The 22,348-nt window shown below is 41.0% G+C and overlaps 1 protein-coding gene across 2 annotated transcripts; it reads right to left on the bottom strand.

Moving 5' to 3' along the window:
• Positions 1–4,966: 4,966 nt before the first annotated feature.
• LOC120997048 (WAP four-disulfide core domain protein 3-like) lies at positions 4,967–20,395 on the bottom strand. 2 transcript variants are annotated; one of them, XM_040426951.1, is made up of 7 exons: positions 20,259–20,395; positions 14,916–15,071; positions 13,566–13,715; positions 12,238–12,375; positions 11,373–11,519; positions 5,532–5,675; positions 4,967–5,186 (listed from the first exon to the last, which is right to left on the bottom strand). In XM_040426951.1, the coding sequence occupies exons 1-7, from the start codon at positions 20,350–20,352 to the stop codon at positions 5,158–5,160; spliced, it is 858 nt and encodes a 285-aa protein (XP_040282885.1). In that variant the 5' UTR covers positions 20,353–20,395; the 3' UTR covers positions 4,967–5,157. The 2 variants fall into 2 exon arrangements, with proteins under 2 accessions (XP_040282885.1, XP_040282883.1); XM_040426949.1 differs by having other exon boundaries at positions 14,916–15,083; positions 20,259–20,394.
• Between the last annotated feature and the right edge of the window lie 1,953 nt (positions 20,396–22,348).

Genomic DNA, 22,348 nt, shown 5'->3' with positions numbered 1-22,348 from the left:
GCCAATAGTACTTGGACCATCCAAGGGGGTAGTGGTCCAGTTGTCCACCAAGGCCGGCGCTCACGTTGCCACACATACAGGGAGTGCAGAATTATTAGGCAAGTTGTATTTTTGAGGATTAATTTTATTATTGAACAACCACCATGTTCTCAATGAACCCAAAAAACTCATTAATATCAAAGCTGAATATTTTTGGAAGTAGTTTTTAGTTTGTTTTTAGTTTTAGCTATTTTAGGGGGATATCTGTGTGTGCAGGTGACTATTACTGTGCATAATTATTAGGCAACTTAACAAAAAACAAATATATACCCATTTCAATTATTTATTTTTACCTGTGAAACCAATATAACATCTCAACATTCACAAATATACATTTCTGACATTCAAAAACAAAACAGAAACAAATCAGTGACCAATATAGCCACCTTTCTTTGCAAGGACACTCAAAAGCCTGCCATCCATGGATTCTGTCAGTATTTTGATCTGTTCACCATCAACATTGCGTGTAGCAGCAACCACAGCCTCCCAGACACTGTTCAAAGAGGTGTACTGTTTTTCCTCCTTGTAAATCTCACATTTGATGATGGACCACAGGTTCTCAATGGGGTTCAGATCAGGTGAACAAGGAGGCCATGTCATTAGATTTTCTTCTTTTATACCCTTTCTTGCCAGCCACGCTGTGGAGTACTTGGACGCGTGTGATGGAGCATTGTCCTGCATGAAAATCATGTTTTTCTTGAAGGATGCAGACTTCTTCCTGTACCACTGCTTGAAGAAGGTGTCTTCCAGAAACTGGCAGTAGGACTGGGAGTTGAGCTTGACTCCATCCTCAACCCGAAAAGGCCCCACAAGCTCATCTTTGATGATACCAGCCCAAACCAGTACTCCACCTCCACCTTGCTGGCGTCTGAGTCGGACTGGAGCTCTCTGCCCTTTACCAATCCAGCCACGGGCCCATCCATCTGGCCCATCAAGACTCACTCTCATTTCATCAGTCCATAAAACCTTAGAAAAATCAGTCTTGAGATATTTCTTGGCCCAGTCTTGACGTTTCAGCTTGTGTGTCTTGTTCAGTGGTGGTCGTCTTTCAGCCTTTCTTACCTTGGCCATGTCTCTGAGTATTGCACACCTTGTGCTTTTGGGCACTCCAGTGATGTTGCAGCTCTGAAATATGGCCAAACTGGTGGCAAGTGGCATCTTGGTAGCTGCACGCATGACTTTTCTCAGTTCATGGGCAGTTATTTTGCGCCTTGGTTTTTACACACGCTTCTTGCGACCCTGTTGACTATTTTGAATGAAACGCTTGATTGTTCGATGATCACGCTTCAGAAGCTTGGCAATTTTAAGAGTGCTGCATCCCTCTGCAAGATATCTCACTATTTTTGACTTTTCTGAGCCTGTCAAGTCCTTCTTTTGACCCATTTTGCCAAAGGAAAGGAAGTTGCATAATAATTATGCACACCTAATATAGGGTGTTGATGTCATTAGACCACACCCCTTCTCATTACAGAGATGCACATCACCTAATATGCTTAATTGGTAGTAGGCTTTCGAGCCTATACAGCTTGGAGTAAGACAACATGCATAAAGAGGATGATGTGGTCAAAATACTCATTTGCCTAATAATTCTGCACGCAGTGTATTTAGCTTGATGAAAGGCTCCAAATGTCATAAGCCCGAAAAATTGCTACACTGATGTGCACTAACTTGTCTGAGTAAAACCTTCACTTCGATATCACAAACCTGGAGTGCTGTCTGAATATTGTATGCGTGTAATAATCAGGGCTCTAACAGACACAAGCCAGCTGTATTAGCGACTTGTAGGGATTAATTAGTGATAGTTTATTTAGGTGGATTAATTTACCATGTAGAAAGTCAGGTTTTATCAGTAGAGAGGGAGAGCATAAGGGCAGTGTACGGTGTTCTTTACAGGGAGGGCAGCTGCTGGAGCTGTCCATGTAGTCGTGCACTGGATTATATGCACAAAACTCCTGCAGTGCCTACAAAAAAATAAATAAAATCATCTTATTGTGCACATAAGCAGCCAGCATTTTTTCCCAAAAACCTCAAGCTTGTACAGTTCATAAGTGTTTTATAGGCATATTCCCTGCACCCTAAACAGCATATATTTAGCTGCCTGTTTTATTTCTAATAAAAAAAAAAACTAAAAAAAAACAACTGGTGCAGTTTTTCTACCACTGAAAATGGTTTGGTTCAATGCATTTTGAAGCTAGTTTCACTCAGCGCATTTTACTGCATCAATATACCCTTGTCAATACCAGTGTGCATTGCCGTTTTTTTTTTTCTGACAGCACTGTGCGTATAACACACTTACAGTTGTGTTCAAAATTATTCAACCCCCACTGAAATTGAGTGTTTTGGCCAGTTTGACATTGATTTTGATCATTTCAGTCATCTTGTTTACAATTAAATCAAAGAGGCCCTTGTAAGTCAGACAAATATAACATAACATTTATAATGAAATAACCACAAATGTCTTTTCTGTGCTCACATCATTATCAGTTTTATTCAACCCCCAAGTGACATTCAATCTTAGTACTTAGTACAACATCCTTTTCCAGTTGTAACAGCTTTTAAACGTGAAGCATAGCTTGACACAAGTGTCTTGCAGCGATCTACGGGTATCTTCGCCCATTCTTCATGGGCAAAAGCCTCCAGTTCAGTCACATTCTTAGGCTTGCGCGCTGCAACTGATTTCTTTAAGTCCCACCAGAGGTTCTCAATCGGATTTAAGTCTGGTGACTGCGATGGCCACTTCAAAATGTTCCAGCCTTTAATCTGCAACCATGCTCTAGTGGACTTGGAGGTATGCTTGGGATCATTGTCCTGTTGAAAGGTCCGTTTCCCAAGCCTCAGGTTTGTGACGGACTGCATCACATTTTCATCCAATATCTCCTGGTACTGAAGAGAATTCATGGTACCTTGCAAGCTTCCCTATACCTGTAGAAGCAAAACAGCCCCGAAGCATGATTGACCCTCCGCCATGCTTCACAGTAGGCAAGGTGTTCTTTTCTTCATAGGCCTTGTTCTTCCTCCTCCAAACATAGCGTTGATCCATGGGCCCAAACAGTTCTAATTTTGTTTCATCAGTCCACAGAACACTATCCCAAAACTTGTGGTTTGTCCACATGACTTTTGGCATACTGCAGTCGACTCTTATTCTTTGGAGACAGCAAGGGGGTGCGCCTGGGAGTTCTGGCATGGAGGCCTTCATTACGCAGTGTGCGCCTTATTGTCTGAGCTGAAACTTCAGTACCCACATCTGACAAATCTTTTTTCAGTTCCTCAGTCACACGGGGACTTTTCTCCACCTTGCGCTTCAGGTAGCGCACAGCAGTCGAAGTCAGCATCTTATTTCTGCCACGACCAGGTAGCGTTTCAACAGTGCCCTTTGCCTTGAATTTGCGAATGATGCTTCCTATGGTGTCTCTTGGTATGTTTAACATCTTTGCAATCTTCTTATAGCCATTGCCCTTCCTGTGAAGAGAAATCACCTCTTCTCTTGTCTTCCTGGACCATTCTCTTGACTTCACCATGTTTGTAAACACACCAGTAAATGTCTAGAAGGAGCTGAGTATCACAGTCCTTTTACATCTGCCTAATTGGTGCTTATTATGCTTGATTGCTGCTCCTTGACATCCACAGGTGTTTTCAATACCTGATCGAAAACACTTGAATGAACCTCTGTTCTTAAGAGTGGTAGTCTTTAAGGGGTTGAATAATTGTGTCAATGAAGAAGTCACAAAAAAAAACATTTAATACTGTATTACAAAAACAATTGATGTCATTTTAGTTGCATTTGGTTCTTTAAAAAGTCCTTGTAAGATTTCATTCTGAACACAATTACAAATGTACACTAAATTCCATAAAACCCTTTACAGCATTGGGGGTTGAATAATTTTGAACATAACTGTAGCTCTCTGTGCTCCTGCTGTAAGTCCAGCTGCAATATGGAAGCGGCACCGGCAGTGCTCTTTTGTTACAGCAACCAGCCCCGCTGACAGTGGGGTTGAACTACCTGTCAGGGAAGCCAAGATGCCGGGCCAATCAGGTTTTGTGCCAGAGTTGCATGCTTCCCGAGACAGGATATTGAATGAAACAGGCAGCTGCTGCCTGATTGTTTTTTTAAGCCTGGATCACTAAACTTTGCCAGTTTCTACAATTTTGCCTCTGCCGTGACCTCCTTGTATTTAACACTGCTAGTTTGTGACCTTGCCTTTTCCTGCTGACTTTGTCCTGGTTTCAATTAGCTGTGTATTTGTATCAGATTTAGGATTTTGATCAAGTTCTGGTTGTCTGACTAGTTTTCACCTCTCTCTTACTCTTTTTCCATTTTGGTTTAGGCCTCTGCAGTTAGCTAAGTAGGGGTTGTCGTCCAGTTGTGGGCCGTCACTTAGGGCAGATAATGCAAGCAAGTAGAGGCAGTGGTGCAGGTGGAGCACTGAGCTGCACTGTTCCCTACCCTTTCATGACTGTTTAAACACAATGTGCCCCCCCCCACCACAAGGGCAACTTTTTAGAACGTTCTCATTTTAATTTTTTTTAAATAGGCTGTCTGTTAACTTCAACCATGTGTTTACCCATAGCTATATACACCAGTGTCACTAACCGTATTTACTATTGATGTCATTGAATTAAAGAGCTTAAAAGGTGGGGGAGTAAGAGAGAGTCCTATGAGACTTCAGAGTGCCATATAACTATTTTCAGGCCAATTGGAGCACTTTTAATTCAGGTAAAATTGATTTGGACCTGAATCAAATTTGACAAATTTGAATCAGAAGGGAAAAGAATTTCAAGAAATTTGCTCATCTCTTCTGTGAATAGCTCTGCATTCACTTATTTTATTCTGCTCTAATAATCATTGGTGTTACATGATAACCCCAGGCAGGTGTACCTTTACCTCCGTGTTCTTCTCAGGGTCACTTAGGACAATAAGCACAAAGGGTGATATAATTAACATTTATTGCATGTTGTGTCACCACAAGCACCAGTTTTATATGTGCGGAAAAAGTTCTGAACATCACATCTATACTTATTATCCACTTTTGCGTTGAATGAAGACTTCACACTTCCACCAAACCACACTTCCATTTTTCAGCCAACATCACAGCTTTTCTGGTTGGAAGAGGTGCACACTTAGGGTAAGGATATGGGTATCTTCATCTCTGCAATAAAAAGGAGAAAGTTGAGGTTTTCCAGTAGTCAAAAGACTTGAAATATTTCATTTCAAGAGGTCTAGGGTGTATATGTTCTGGCACTAGTAAAGAGGGCGTAGCTATAAGATAGAAGTTTTGCGCAAGACTTTGTGACTAAAGAGACTAAAAGGACCTTTCTGCTACAATAGATGACCCCAGTATAGTGAATGGCTCATGGTGGATCAGTGGAAGAGCTTCAGATTACCCTTCAGATGCAGACAACCTGAGAGATTCAACGATTAGACAATTGATCAGAATGATAATTTTTTATAGATTTCTTCATTTTCTCTGCACATGTAACTCATTTGCACTTACCTATAAGGGGGTCTGTGCACTCCTGGGTACATAAAGGGGTGCAGCACTTCTTGTCTCCAGGACAGACTCTGTCAGAGGTACACAGAGGAGCGGGAAGAGGAGTCTTGCACCGAGTGCTCGGAATAGGACAGGATCCAGGTTTTTCTGCAGTTGATAATGGAAATTTTAGCACAAGCACAGCAAAAATTATGGAAATAACATCCAATATCCCAATGTCTAATACTCGAGTAACAGTAGTAGAAACCAGAAAGTTTGAGCTGCTCTCCAGCAGAAGATAACCTTTGTGCTAGGCCACAAAATGAAGCTATAAATTGGTGCCTCCTGGCATTGGGACAGGCTGCCCACAACACCTTCCAGTGCACAATAGAAGAGCCTGGTGTTGAATGCCTTTTTTTCAAGTCTTTAAGTATTTTATCTCTTTTGGTTACCTACAAAAAAATAGGCCTTTCTAGTGAAGGGACACCCATTAATTGTAGTAGTAGGTATTTAACACTCACTAGTCTCCGACGACTCATTTTTTAGGAAAACATGTTATCTAGTTTGGTAAAAAAAAAAAAGATCGTGAATTTTTGCTTTTCCCCTCCCTCTCCCTAAGCTCTTGAATGCAATGAGAGCAATAGTAAATGATGTCTGAGTGACACTGACATACATAGCTCTGGGTAAACACGTTTGATGACGTTAAACAAAGTTTAAAAAAACACAAGTTGTCGGCACATGGCTCATGCCTTTTCATATTCTAAACCTTCCAATGTCCCTTAACAATCATAGTGGATTCCTTGGTCTCCCTTCTATTTCCTGCTCTGTATTGCCCCGACTGACACTGTCTCTGCCCCCACCACCAATACCATGGCTACAGGTGCCATTACTACCACTACCAACACAGCTATCCATGATGTCCCCAGCCTCCTTCTCAGTACACTGTAAATAGTGACTGCACTCACACAAGTCTTTTACAGGGAGACTGTCTTGACTGTCTGCCATAGTGGTGGAGTTTTGGTTTCCTCTTCCTAGGAAAACAAGAAAGCACTCCACTAGGAAGGGGCAATAAAGACAGAAAGGATGCCACTGAAGTCACCACCATGTCATCCTGCTGCAACAGAGAAGGAGTGAACCATCCAATCCACAATCTCATCCTATTTCTTCTCAATGATAATGTTCCACCTTTTTCGAAGCTTAGTACTACTGTCTCTAGACGAAAAGCTGGTGCTGCTACTACCCACATTCTCGCTCTGGGAGGACAAGGCCTAGCCCTGGGTCTTTTGTTTGAAACCCATCCATATTCCTGACATTTTTGGGCCTAATTTACACAGTCACACAAAGTATTGATCGGCTTGCAAGTCTGATTTCTGGAACTTAAAGACAGAGCATTGCAATAATCCTTCCCTTTTAACAAACTCCCTGAAGACACTGCTACTGGCACCACTAACAGAATTGGGGCCAAATGTTTGTGCATTTAAATATGGAAATTCAAACATAAGCTTTCTGTAGTGTAAAACACGAGTTGTCAGCCAACTATGAGATTACCTCGCCCATACACCAACGACTTTGGAGATGCCCTTGACACACATTTTTGAATTGGTATTTCATGAGTTTTCACTCATAGATTTCAATTGCTTCCTTCTGTATTGTAAAACAAATGTTGCTCACTTGTATTGCTATTTTTTGCAGAAAATAAAAGAACATACATAACTGTCTGGAGATGCCCTGGCAGAGATTTCAGTTTAATATTTCACGTGTTTTCAATCAAAGATGTAAAGAGCTACTCTCTGCATTGTAACATACTTGTATTGCTATATTTCGCAAAAAAACAAAACAAAAACTGAGATGCCCTGACAGATTTCGGACTAGTATTTTAGGTTATTACTGAGGGATCTCAAACGCTTCTTCCAACTGCAGCTCAGCCACAATGTCATTGACTGGGATGAGCAAACCCGTGGAAGTTCGGATTCGCTGGGTTCGGCTGACCTTCAGGTCAAAGTTCGGATTAATAGGGGCCCGAACTTCACGTTATTATTTTCCGCTATAACATGGCTATAACGGAAAATAGCATTCTTAAGACAATGCTAAATAAACGATCCTTTTGCAGGTCCTGAAGAAAGAAGATACCGGCTGCATGATCAAGTGGATGAGGTGAGTTTTTTTTATTATTTATTCTGTCTTAAGAATGTTATTTTCCATTATAACCATGTTAACGGAAAATTATAAAATCACTCGAACTTCAACTGCCTATGCCCCCACTAGCACAACTAAGTGGTACAGCAGCAACTGCACCTCCAACAGCTTGGACAGGTAGAAGTCCATACAGATCTTGCACATTGCAATGTTTGTCTTCCAGCACTGTGGAGAACAACTGCCAAAGGTAAGATACTCAGAGCTAGCGGCAGCTGTGCTTGGCTTACACACCCATCTAAATTATGTGTAGGCCTCTAAATAACTTTGGTACATCCTCTAGCAGGCCATGCAGCAAACTTAAAGGAAATGGGTCATCAAAAATGTTATCTGCCAGTGAAAACTAGATAACACATTTTTCTAATCTGTTTTTATTTTCTGATTACAATTTTTTTTTTATTATTATATCTCCTGAACATGATTATGGAGGCGGCCATCTTGCCTGAGCTGTTCTTAACAGCATTTACAAATGCTCTGTGAACTGTGCAGAGGTCATTGTACAAGGAAAACAGATCAGCTTTGACCGTCACCTATCATGAATGGTGGATCCTGTCTTATCTTTCATTCCAATCCTGCCTGTAATGATATCACCTCTGTGTATAGATAAGCAGGTAACTGCAGTAAAGTGATCTGTGCAGACCAAGAAGTGGCGCCTATTAGGCTTAGTGGTCAGTGTGAAAACTGCAGGATTTTTTGTTCAAATATAGATATTGGCATGGAAAATAAGTCAAAAATTCTTTAAAAATAGGTTAAACATAAAAAAGTAATTTAAACAATAGGTCATTTTCTGGTGACAGTACCTTAAAATCTACACCAGCTCCATTGCTGGTGTAGATTTAAGAAATTTTCTCTGCCAAAAACTGCTGGTCCACCCTCTTCCCTGCCCACACCATGCCCCCTTTCTGCAATCTGTCAGAAAAGTGGCGCGAGCAGGAAAAAGTCTGATTTTGTTGCAAAATGGCATCTAACAAAATCTGCACTGATATATGCCACAACATTGATGTATATCAGTTAATAAATGAGCCCTTGAGTGTTTAAAATCACTAGTTCAACAATGATTTTTTTTACTAAAATGTAGCACGGTCTCATGCAGTAATGGATCCACTAACACGGATGCAGTATAATGTCTTTCAATGCATTCAATATAATGGGTATAACAATGGCATTATTGTTCTAAAATGCTTTTGCTGTAATGCATTTCATAACATATAACGTACTGAAAAACAACCAAGCAATTACTCAGTTTGCAGCAGAATGCTATCGGGATGCTGTGCAGACAATAAGCCTATGTAGAATGCTTTCTCCCTGTTCATATACAGAACTTCCAGGCTGAGTTGCTGTAGCAGCAAGCAGCTGTATTAAGTACAGAGTGACCGCCCCCTCAGTCTCTCAAAGCTTTCCCTGATCAAATTCCCTAAAATCTACACAATTATATTTCTCCCTATAGTGTTCCTGTCAAACTACATTAGTGGCGTGTGTCTATGTTCATTTTTTTTTTGTCACTGTCAGACACTCCAGGTCAGAAGCTGAACACAGTATGATGCTTTCCTCCCTGCCTACTGCCCCAGAATAGTCTGATGAGGCTGTCTTTCAATCAGGACAAGCCCTCTCCCCCACTTTCTACCAGTGTCATGTGATCCTCCATCTTATTTCTCTCTCATGGCTTTCTTCGCCAATGTTAGTAGTAAAACGAATAGCAAAAGTGGTATTTAAAAAAAAAAAAAAATATATATATATATATATATATATTCAAAGTGCCGATATTCGCGATTAAAATTCGCAATTCGAATATTCATGATCAACACTAGTTCTTGCATTTCAACCATTCATATATAACAGCCTCCTGGACTTGCAAAGACAGTATGGTCTAAAATTTGCAACATTCTAAATTGCTAGAATTCCACCTTGCAAATGATGGAACGTCTGTATAAGCCTCATAAAGCAGTAAATAAATTCCTCATGCACCACTGCCACTACTATTACCTGTACACAGCAGCCACTACTACCATTATTGCCACTACTGCCTTGTCTGTTTAATGCTGTGCCACTACTGCTGCCACCATTATTGTGGCCACATACTACTATTAACCACCTGCCTTTACCACATGTGCACTGTACTGCTGCTGACCCAAAATAAGGGAGTATTTTTCAAAACTTGTTCATAACAAGCCTCTGGTTTTTTTCTGGACAATTAACCCTTGTCCCTGTATACATATGGGTTTGCCCTTTTTTGGATGCTTGTGCAGAACAAGCCGCCCTTTCTTCTGACATTCAAATGTATAAACAGGGGAAGGGATCTACCCCCATTGAGGCATAATATTTGAAAACTTGCTCTCAAACTTCTTTCTTTTTCTCATAATACCTTGTGTGCTTATATAACAGAAAAAATATAAGTAATCAGAAACCTCAGCGTGTCATACAGATTTAGCTAGCAGCAAAATCTGTGGGTTAGGGCACCATCGCAATAGTGCAACTTGATACCAACATTAAGCTTTACAGCTTATAGTCAAACTAAGTCTGAATGATAAACTAATGCGATAACGCACCAGGTATGACTTTAATCCTGGCTACATCAGTATACCAATTTTCAGGCCAATTGGAGCACTTTGATTCGGATAGAATCAGTTCAGGCCTAAATCAAAATTTGTGAAGGATTTGGAGAATTGGACATGAAATGAATTTCAAGAAATAGGCTCATCTCTAATTTGAATTCATTGCCGAGAATAAGATGTTTGAAACATGTCTGCAGATTTTCTCTTATCACTGTCTTCCATTATATCTTAATTGATGTTTACCAGATGCTGGATCTATGAAAATTTCTCTAGCAGATCTTATATTAATTAGGAAAGGACATTTGATTACATGTTGACAGGGGCAGGCTTTTAAAACAAGACTTCCAGGCCCTCATCAGATCCAAAATCAAAGGGACATTGTACTTTAAGTTATGTTTGCAATGGTAGACATTCTAGAATATACAAAGTGGTTGGGTGTATTACAGGGTATGGAGTACCCTACATTTAGTGAGGCTTCTAGCACAAAAATAAAATTTCTGAAATGATTGAATTTCAAATTTTCATTAACCCCCAGTATAATAATTCTGTTTAATTGCATGACATGTTGGGATCATATCTGGTGAAAAAGTTATAATAAAGAAATTCAAATCCTTGAATTTCTGTGTGTAAAGCTAGAAATAAAGCTCAGCCTAGCTTGATTGTGTTCTCACTAGGAAAAGAACCACTGCCAAAACACCTAGATGGCTTATCTCCTCAAGAACCAAAGGATTGAGATCCAACAGCTCACTCTCTCCATCTGCGGCTGGGTAAGAGTCAGGAGGCCTCTTACACATTAGTTGATGGACTCCTTCCACCAAAATCGGTGGGTCCGGTTGACATTAATCTAATGTGTATGGCCAACCAACGCTGTAACTGGATGTCTCCTGCCAATAAAGAGGGAAATTCTGCTAAAAGGGTCTGCTATTATCTGGTTCTTGTGTCTAACGTGATATCTACAATCCTATGAAGAATCATTGACACAACATTAGGATGTTATGGCTCTTCTCTGATGGCAAACTTAACTCCACTGGACCTTTATCAGTAGTTCTCCAGAGCAGGTTCCCTGGTTTAATGTAAACATGATTAAGATGTATGTAAAGCTGTAATGTGTCATATTTACCATTCTTAACTGCCTGGCACTGCAGGGTGTTATCGGACAGGCAGCATTTCTGCTTCCGTGGGCAGTCAGAGTCTCGGTTACACAGGGCTTTATAAAATGTGAGGCAGGACAAGTTCTCGATGCTGGTGGGGCATACCCCATCATGTTCTGTAGATACAAGATACAGGACATATCATCTGCATGAGCATACACAACCATTGACTAAATTGCAAGCAGGCCATCACCCCTATCATTATCTCAGTAGGGACAGAAAAGGCTCAGATCGGTGTATAGAGCAGCCTGGTCACCATCTATAGAGGACTACCAGGACTATACCATCTGCTGCATGGCAACCTTTTCACTCACACAACATATTCGTTAGGACTGTGTATGGCCTCTGTTATCAGCAAAGTAACCCTTTAACTGTGACTAAACTGCCAGGATGTGCAGCCTCCCCCTCTCTTCCACTTAGGTAAATATGAGATTTAAGATGCAGCAGGATGTCAAACTCAAGAATAGAGAAACATGTGTACTTTCCATGCTATATTAGGCGAGAACTTGTACAAAAAAGGTGGAGAGAAGAAAAACCACCAAGGACAACTCCTGATAACAGAAAGCAATGGTGGAGTGTAATGTGGCCATTGTTGGAGGCTGACGGTGAATATGGGTTGTGTATTGCAAAGTTACAAAACTGGAGGGACGACCCATAGTTCCATCTAGTGACCTCCAGATTCTCCCTCATTACAACAAAGGAAACAAACTGCCGTGCGATGGCAAAAATAGTTGTTCCTTGCTGGATCTGGTAATTTCAATATCTGGCTACACCTGGTTGGTTATATGACGAGTTGACGACCACTTCCACCATATTTATATACATTGCAGTTACCCTGTTCTGGAGTCACACATTTCAGTCCACACCGGTCACAGCATTTCTTATTCCTAGTGCAGCTGCTGTCAGTTTTACACTGTGCAGAATCAATTTTGAAGCACGTTTTCTTTGGTGCTGGACATTGTCCTGGCTTCACTACAAGATGAAGAAGAAAACAGAGACCCCTGGTTAGAGTGGAGCGCCTTATACAGTGGTTGACTTAGCCTCATCATCTGAACATCTTGTATTGTCACCTGACTATTGAGACAACATGATGGTGGCTATCATTTTATTTGTCTAATATTGGGGCAGATCATATACCTGAATGGTGACTTCCGAATCTCCCACCTCAGTAATACTCATCTCTGCAATGACTGGACCAGGTGTTTGCAAACTTTGGCTCTCCAGATATAATGAAACTAACTATCAGCATGCTCTCCCAGCTCCAAACTGAGAGTTTTGGTTTCACCACAGTTGTAGATTTACCTGCTGATTATTTCCTCTGGGTCATCAAATGGCCTGAGAACACACTTTATCTTTTAACATATTGAACAATAGAAGTGAATATAAAAAACATTGTAATAAACTAACATTCTCTCTCAATTCTTTGATATATCTTAATTGCTAAAACCAAAATGGGCTGCCTGCTTACTGAAGGATCATCCTATAGAAGTCTATGGAGAGGGAAGTGAGGAGCAGTGAACATCAGATTGAGATAGAGAAACAATAATGACATGGCAGCTAAGAGTAAGTATAATATCCCAACCCAAGTGCTTTATTCACTTCTATACTGCTCAGTACTTCTCTATAATTTCAATGGACAGACATGATACAAGACGGTCTCTACCCACTGGTTCATGGACATCTGAAAATATAAACGAAGTCTCTGGCATAGAAAACTGCTAAAAAAAATCCAAATACTAGTCATATAATGGTCAGACATAATGCTATTGATTGTATACACGAATGGCATCTTATTCTGAAAAGTCATCAGCAGGTACCCTTCTATGTACAATCCACTATTTGGTGGAACATGACTTTGATGAGCAATAGCAGGTCTAAAGGTATGAAGCAGGTGGCATTGTACAACATTATCACCACTGAGTTAGATGAGATCAACAGTGCAATACGAGGACGTGAGGTTACATAAAAGTTCATGGGAATAAAATGGCGCATCAGTGATATGATGTGACCTAATCCTAAATAACCCAGTTCTATTCAGCCCTTCCCAAATACTCCTAGCTCCAATCTGCATGGGAGTACCACATTTTGCCCACAATATCTTGGCAACCTTAATGCAGACAAGTGAGTGAGTGAAATTACATCCCAATAGCCATATACCTCACCTGTCACTGTTGGGACGCACCGGCGGTTGCAGCCTGAGCAGCAGCAGCGGTCGGTTCCTTGGCACTGATCATCTGAGTGGCACTCTGAAGGTGAAGGCCTGACATGCACACAGATCGAATGGTTGAAGTATGGACAGGAATCTTTCTTAACTGCAAAGAGACAACATAGTAAATAATGTTAGATGTCTACTAGTCCTCACTAAAAATTGTGATCCCTTCTAACTCCACCACCACCAATAACTGTGACCCTCCCCTCCAACACAGCCCTTATTGGTGACACCTGTGGGCCCTGCTAGAGATTGTGATTCCTTCTAGTGCCGGCACCTGTGGTCCTAGCTAACTGATTTACTACAATACTAATGTCTGTGGTCTATTAGAATAACTGATCCCTTCCACTGCCATATTCTTTGGCCTCCACTGTAAAGGTGGCAAATCCAATGCATTTCCCTATGGCCCCCAGTAGTAGCAAAGTAGTGATCCCTATGATGTACACCAGAAAGTCAATCCCTTCCAATACTGATGCATATGGTTTCCACTAGTAACTGATATCCTCCAATACTGACCCTTGTTTTCTCCACCAATCCTGATCCCTGTGGTCTCTATTAGTAACTTTGATTTCCACAAGTAAATGTGACCAAATACAATACACATCTGTCTACTATACCAGCTGTAGTTACTTCCAACCCCTGAGCACCTCACTAGTATCTGTTTCCCTTTAAGGGGTATTCCAGTTGTTTGAAGTTCTCCTATCAACAGGATAGGGGATAAGTATTTGATCAGCCAGGGTCCTACCACTGGGACCCCCACCAATCATCAGAATGGGTATGTATTCCCCAATGAGCCCCCCAAAATGAACACAGCTGGAGGTAAGGCATGCGCGCTGACACTCCATTCATTGCTATGGGAGTTTCAGAGATATCCAAGTGCTATACTCAATTATCTTTGGAACTGCGTAACTGCCACTGTGTTCATTTTGGGGGTACAGAGTCACTGGTCTCATAATCGGTGGGGATCCTGGTGGTAGGACCTACACTGATTAATAGTCATCTCCTATCCTGTGGATACAGGATAACTTGTAACAACTGGAATATCCCTTTAATGCTAATATCTCTGGTGCTCAACAGTATCTTTGGTCTCCTTCAATACAGCCCCCTTTGGTTTCCACTGGTAATGGTAATACCCTCCAGTAAGCCCCACATGGTCTTCACTAGTACCTGTAATGAGATCCAATAGTGCCCCAGTGGCCCCTACTAGATATTGCTATCCTCCAGATAGTTCCCCTGAGTAGTCCTGGTGATCCAGATGAGAAGACTCCCCACAGTCATTTTTCTTATGATTTCCACCATTTACCTTGTAGAGGGAGCAGGCAGCGGTTTTTACATCCTGAGAAGCAGCATTTCTTCTCCCCCTCACAGTCTTGGTCTTGATTACAATCTGGTAAGTAGTGAATCGCGGGATTGTCACACCTCGGGTAGTCCACATCCGCAGGACAAGTCCCCGGCTTCTCAAAGTCAAAAACTGATATGGAAGAAAAAAAACTAGTGTTGATCGCGAATATTGCCACTTCGAGAATTCGCAAATATGTAGAACATAGTGCTATATATTCGTATTCACGAATATTCTAGATTTATTTTATTTTTTATCTGAACCCATGATCCCTCCCTGCTTTTTGCTTGTGGGCCAATGAGAAAGCTGAAATGTCTGTCTGAGCAACATCCCTAGCAACCAATAGGAAAGTTGCCGACCCCTTACTATATAAGAACCTCCCCAGCAGCCCTTGTATGCAGAGAGAGCAGTGTTATTGCTGTGCTTTCCAGTGTCATTACTTTAGATAGTTAGTTAGCTTATATATTACAGATAGTTAGTGGGACATAGTCAGTGTAGGTTAGATACTGATATTGTGTAGCTGATTAATGCATTAAGTATTGTTGTGAACAGCAGAACCTATCAGTAATATGTAGTCAGACCTGCTAAAATGTGAAGTTGCACGTATTGCGCAAGCATTACACGAATATTACAATTCCGGTTTTCGCAAACAAGAAAATAGTGAATTCTGGAATTCGCAAATGTATGACGAATATTTGCAAAATATCAAATTAGATTGCCCCTGCCGCCCATCACTAATAACGAGAAGACACTGGACACAATGGAGGTCACAGGTTACATAGTTACATAGATAATATGGTTAAAAAAATAAAAATATATAAGTCCATCAAGTTCAACCAAGGGAAAGGTGGGGATGCAAATCCCAAAAGGAATTAAGACATTTAACACTTTTTCATAAGCATTTATGTTTTTTACTTTTAAGAATTCGTCTAAACCCTTTTTGAAACTGTCCAATGTTCCTGCTGTGACCACGTCCTGAGGAAGTCTATTCCACAGATTCACAGTTCTTACAGTAAAGAAGCTTTGACGCTTCTGGAGACAACCTTTTTCTTCTCCATCCGGAGGCAGTGCCCCCTTGTCTTTTGAGCACATTTTACATGGAACAGCTTTGCCGTATTTTTTGTATGGCCCATTTATATACTTGTACAGGTTAATCATGTCCCCCTTAGACATCTCTTCAAGACTAAATAAATTAAATTATTTTAATCTTTCATAACCAAGACCCTCCATGCCCCTTATCAGTTTAGTTGCTCTCTGTACTTTCTCCAGCTCCAGGGCGTCCTTTCTATGGACTGGTGCCCAGAACTGGACTGCGTATTCCAGATGAGGCCGCACCAGCGCTTTGTAAAGTGGTAAAAGTGGTAATATTGCATCCCTGCCCTGCGAGTCCATGCCTCGTTTAATGCATGACAATATCCTGGTCGCCTTAGAAGCAGCCGATTGACATCGTATGCTGTAATTTAATCTACCATCTACAAGGACACCCAAATCCTTCTCTAGAAGCGACTCTCCCAGTGTTACATCACCTAGGACACATAAAGCACAGAGACTACTACCACCAAGATGCAGAACTTTGCATTTATCAACATTGACCTACATTTGCCAAGTTGATGCCCAATCACTCAGAGTATCCAAGTCAGCTTGTAGTTTATGGACAACAAGATATGTCACAGGTATATATAATACTTAAGGATGAGACCTAACTTGTCTTTGTTTTTTTGGGTGTTATAGCATTCACGTTAGCCCTGCTTTAAAGGAGTTGTGCCACAAAAATATTCAGCCTTTTTCCAACTAGCACGTTCTCAGTTTAAATCTCAAACTGTCAACCACATCTTGGTTAAAACCTCTGGAAGTTACAGGGAATGAGGTACAGCAGAAGGGACTCACCAGGGGGGAGAAAGGACACATACTCTCACTTTCCAGCCTGAAAAAAAATCTAGCTGAACAATTGGAGCAGTGAATGAGGAATCTGGATCCATTCAAGGTGAATGGCTTGTTCATTCGTTGTTGGAAAGAGACTGTCATGTACTATACGATGCATGATGTTAAACTTTTACATAAGTCATGACATAGCCCCTTTAAGTGGAACCCAAAACGCTCATGTTTATGGCACAGTTAAAAAACAACCCCAGCAACCCAAAGTATATATTAAAAGCGTAAAATGTGATTTATGCAAATGGGGTTTCAGTGAATAGGGGCCTTTTTCAAACTGAGATAACATATATGCAGTACCCTAGCATGAAGAGGTATGGTTGGCAAGGACAGGGTAAACCACCGTGTTCTTCCGCTCTGGGTTAGAGTGGACTGGTCCTCCTTCCGGCCAGGATGGGGAGTTCTGGCTAGTACAGTGAGGAGTGTGGACACACAACCAATTGCTCTTACTCCAAGGGTCTTAGAGACCAGCTTCAGATTCAAGTTTCCTGTGAGACAACTACAAGGAAACTTGAAAAGCTACAGTGGTAAAAAGTCAGAAGAGTAACCAGCAAGCTACAGTTTAACAGACCCTGCTGCAGGTTAGGGACAATGGTTCAGACACCTGCAGTACATCAGACCTGTGGGTATCTGCAATGTTTCCTACGTGTTGATGATATTTATTTTATTGTATTTGCCATAAGCAAGGAGGAAACACATGCTGAGCTCCTACTCATAAGTACCAGATCCAATTCCCTGTGAGACCGACAATCCAATGGGATATTCTGAAACCATATCCAGAGACTAATACTCCAGAGACCTTCAGAATTTAAAACACAGCTTTAAGAAAGCAGCAGTGTGACAAGAGAGTCATTAGTGACAGCATTACAGACACTGCTGCAAGGTGAGGGACTACAGCTCAGACACCATGACCTACCTAAATAATCACCAGGACAGTCTAACATCAAGCCTGTTTCACAGTGGACACCTACATAGTATATCAACATATTATATAAGGAATGTAGAGGATATACAGTACAGACCAAAAGTTTGGACACACCTTCTCATTCAAAGAGTTTTCTTTATTTTCATGACTATGAAGGCATCAAAATTATGAATTAACACATGTGGAATTATATACATAGCAAACAAGTGTGAAACTGAAAATATGTCATATTCTAGGTTCTTCAAAGTAGCCACCTTTTGCTTTGATTACAGCTTTGCACACTCTTGATGAGCTTAAGTCATTCCCCTGAAATGGTCTTCCAACAGTCTTGAAGGAGTTCCCAGAGATGCTTAGCACTTGTTGGCCCTTTTGCCTCCACTCTGCGGTGCAGCTCACCCCAAACCATCTCAATTGGGTTCAGGTCCGGTGACTGTGGAGGCCAGGTCACCTTACTTTCAAAGTTTTCCCAATTTTTCGGCTGACTGACCTTCATTTCTTAAAGTAATGATGGCCACTCGTTTTTTTCTTTACTTAGCTGCTTTTTTCTTGCCATAATACAAATTCTAACAGTCTATTCAGTAGGACTATCAGCTGTGTATCCACCTGACTTCTCCTCAACGCAACTGATGGTCCCAACCCCATTTAGAGAGGCAAGAAATCCCACTTATTAAACCTGACAGGGCACACCTGTGAAGTGAAAACCATTTCAGGGGACTACCTCTTGAAGCTCATCAAGAGAATGCCAAGAGTGTGCAAAGCAGTAATCAAAGCAAAAGGTGGCTACTTTGAAGAACCTAGAATATGACATATTTTCAGTTGTTTCACACTTGTTTGTTATGTATATAATTCCACATGTGTTTATTCATAGTTTTGATGCCTTCAGTGTAAATCTACAATTTTCATAGTCATGAAAATAAAGAAAACTCTTTGAATGAGAAGGTGTCCAAACTTTTGGTCTGTACTGTAGTTCATATTTAAGGATACCAATGCATCTCAAGATCAAGGAAATTTGTAGTGAGGGAACATAAGCATGCATGTCTCATAGAACAAGGTCATATAATGAGCAAGGTGCTATGAGAAGAGAAAGTAGACATCAGCTCCATTCCCCCAGCGCTGGTCCAGCTGTGTGACTACATTCTCCATAGCTATAATCTACTCTTTTCTTCTCATAGCATCATTCGATAAGAGACAGGACCTGGTGTTTCTGGAAATTATGATTTCATGTTACTTTTCCTAATTATGACTTCATAGCACATTATATCATCTGTAAGTTGCCTACATTATATGCTACCTCTATGGCACTCTACTGGGTCATCATACTTTTGCCTTGGACTTTACTATGTAGCACTTACTAGAGCCAGGATGAAAAGACCTTCTCTGTGTTGATCTTCACCATCTGACTCTGGACCGGAATATGAATCCATAACTCAGGATGTTATTACAATGTACATTTTCTAGCTCACTGCCATGTCTCCATCTCTAGTATTGCTGCCTTTCTCAATATACATATGACCATGTTCTATGAGACATAATTATGTGTCCTCGTTATTACTGTAGTATTATGTCTACCCATTACTGAATTCTTATATTTTAATTTCCCTGGCCTTGATACACTTTGGTATCCTTGAGTATATGAATTATGTCCTCTATTATTGTGTATATTCTTACATATCATAATTATATCTATATATTTCTTATTATGTTAGTTTGAAAAAGTTCTCCATTGACTGAAATGTTACATGTAAATAACTTCACTTGTAAATAAATCACATTTTGCATATATATTTTGGAGTGCTGGGCTTTTTTCATAACTAAACAGGGTGAGAACCCTACTCCAAGCACATGAAAAAAACAAAAAAACTGCCACAACATATCCATTATAAGTCCATGGCACATCTGGGGGCTTTTGTTAGGCCCCGATTGCCATTGCAACCCTCGGGCACGCTACGATCAGGTAGCAAGTGCGCTCTAAACACAGAACAGGAGCAGATCTTTCCCTTATACCTTATGTCTCTGGAGGCTCCAATCCTGGTTTTGGCTCATGTTCAATGATGGAAATCAGTGACCAAAACACTGACGTGTGAATGAGGTATTACTCAGGCAATCAATCAATATGAATGGCCACTATCTATACAATGCTTCATTTTACCAGCGGTGGTGCTGTATTGAGAGTTTTCTGCATGTTTCCCCATAGATTACAGCAGATTGCTGAGGGTTCCCATTGAGTGAGCTGCTCAGTTTCAAGGGATCCTTCTAATATAAATGGATTTTCCAAAGAGGAGAACCCTTTCAAAGACAAAGTAGCACATCAAGCCAAACAGGCCCTCAGTGTAGAATCATCCCCTCCTTAAATAAATCTTAGGTCCATAGATTCTTTCAGCCTTTCAATATGAAGCCCAGAGGTTCTACATTGGTTACTCATCAGGTCTACATTGAGTTTGGTTACTCACCAGGTATTGGTAATATCTTTTCTGCATCAGGTAATGCTGAGGTGCTCACATAGCTAAAGGCGAGCAGTAGGACGAGGCAGGGCACTGGAGACATGTCTGACTGCTGGAGACCTTGATGAGATGTTCATTAGATGTTAGATATTTATACAGGTCACTCAAGAAAGGAGGAAGGAACATTGCAGAACGGGTTCAGATACAATGGAGAATTTCACAAGATATGATGCAGAACATTACAAAACTTTTTCAAATGGCTTCAAGATGTATCAGATGTCAGATGCGTAATCACATTGATATTTACTGTGTCTCGAAAGTCAGTCTCTGGTAACACCCATGTGCTCAGGATTGCTGCACCCTTAGATGTGTAAAAAATAAAAAAACGCAACAATTCCCAACTCTTCAAGTCCAAATGTTCTCAAGAACCACCAAATGGTCACATGTATGAGAATAAATTGAAATGCGTTGTACGGAAGTTTGTAACATTAAAGGCTTCCTTCTTATACAAAAGATAATCTGAACATTCTCAGGAACATTTGGAGCTTCGTCAGGAGTAGTTACCTTTCAGTTTTTTAGATCACTCATTGACTCCTTTGGGACCTATAGGAAGGACTTTTCTGCAGCCAGTTTTGCAGCTCTCTATAAGATAGTCTTCCCGTCTTACCTGAACTACATTGATTTATGCTGATGCTTTGTTCAAAGTTGAACATATACACTATGAGGCAAATTTATAAAGACCGGCGTTTTAGACCCCAGTCTTAATAAACCCTACAGCTGGTGGTGGATCCGCTGGAGCTATTTAGAGGCATCGCCCTCTCCATAACTTCAGCGAATCCTTCGCCACATCTAAATGTAAGGGAGAATCAGAAAGCCATGGCATCCGAGGGGTTTAACTGCTGGAATCAGGTATCTCTGATCCCGTCAGTGAGAGCAGGGAGCCAGTTTTATAATGTTCTATGCCCAAGGGCTCATGCACACACATATTTTCTTTGTGTCCATTCTGATTTTGTTGTAGACTGTATACGACACCAGTCATTTCAATGGGTCCGCAAAAAATAAAAATAGAATAGAAACACAAGCTCCTCAAAAAGCTGATCAGAATGTAAAATGTGGAGCGAATTGAAGGCAAATAAATTGACTTTGATCCGAATTTCAGGAAAAATTTGATTTGTTGCAAAGCCGAATCATGCTTCGTGGTAGCAAATCTATTATGACCACTGCAAATGGTGCTCCACAATAGTATGCAAGTGACAATGCAAGGCTAAACCCTCACACATATCGGAGCCCGCCAAGGTATCTCAGTGTAGCGCAGGACCTACTGCTAAACCTACCTATAGTGTGTGAACACTGTCCGATAGGTGCCAAGGGCCAACTCCCACATACATTTTTTAACAAATCGATTTTGCCTGAAATGGTGGCAAAAATAAATAAAATTTAAAAATGAAATAAAAAAAATACTCACCTTATCCGCTTGCTCATGGAGATGCCGCCGTGGCCAACTTGATTGAAGATCCTGTTTAAAATCTCGTGCGCATCAGCCAGCGCGGTGTCTTCAATCGAGAGCCATGGCGGCCTCTTTGCACTCAAATGGATATGATGAGTATTTTTTTTTTCAACCCGATTAACCCCTTCAGGATCCTGCCATATTTCACCTTAAAGGGGTTATCCGAGTTATTTTTTTTCTTTCTATGTTTCTAACTAAGCAAATATAACAGCTTTCCAATTAACTCACTTCATCTCCAGTGGCTGGTTTCTCAGATTTCACTGAGGGTCACATGACCTGTGATGTCAGCTTCTCTCCCTGCTCTGATAAAGTTTGTTTACAAGCCTGTAAACGAGACATCACTGTGCTGGCCAGGCCCCCGTTCACTGCCACGCTGTCTGCTCTCTCCTAGGATTTTTAACCCCTTCAGCTGCACACACACTGGGTATCTGCAGCAGTGACAATTCTGGGCACAGGAGCTGAAGGACTAGAGAGCATTGCACAAGGTAGGGGGAAGAGCCTGTGTGTATCAGCACTGTCATTATACAGCTGGGACTTGTAGTCCAACACATACAACATGCTGCAGAGTCTCCCAGCAGGCAGACATGTCACT

The sequence above is a fragment of the Bufo bufo genome, chromosome 4, assembly GCF_905171765.1.
Source record: "Bufo bufo chromosome 4, aBufBuf1.1, whole genome shotgun sequence".
Taxonomy (NCBI): domain Eukaryota; kingdom Metazoa; phylum Chordata; class Amphibia; order Anura; family Bufonidae; genus Bufo; species Bufo bufo.
This window is presented reverse-complemented; position numbering and strand designations above follow the sequence as displayed.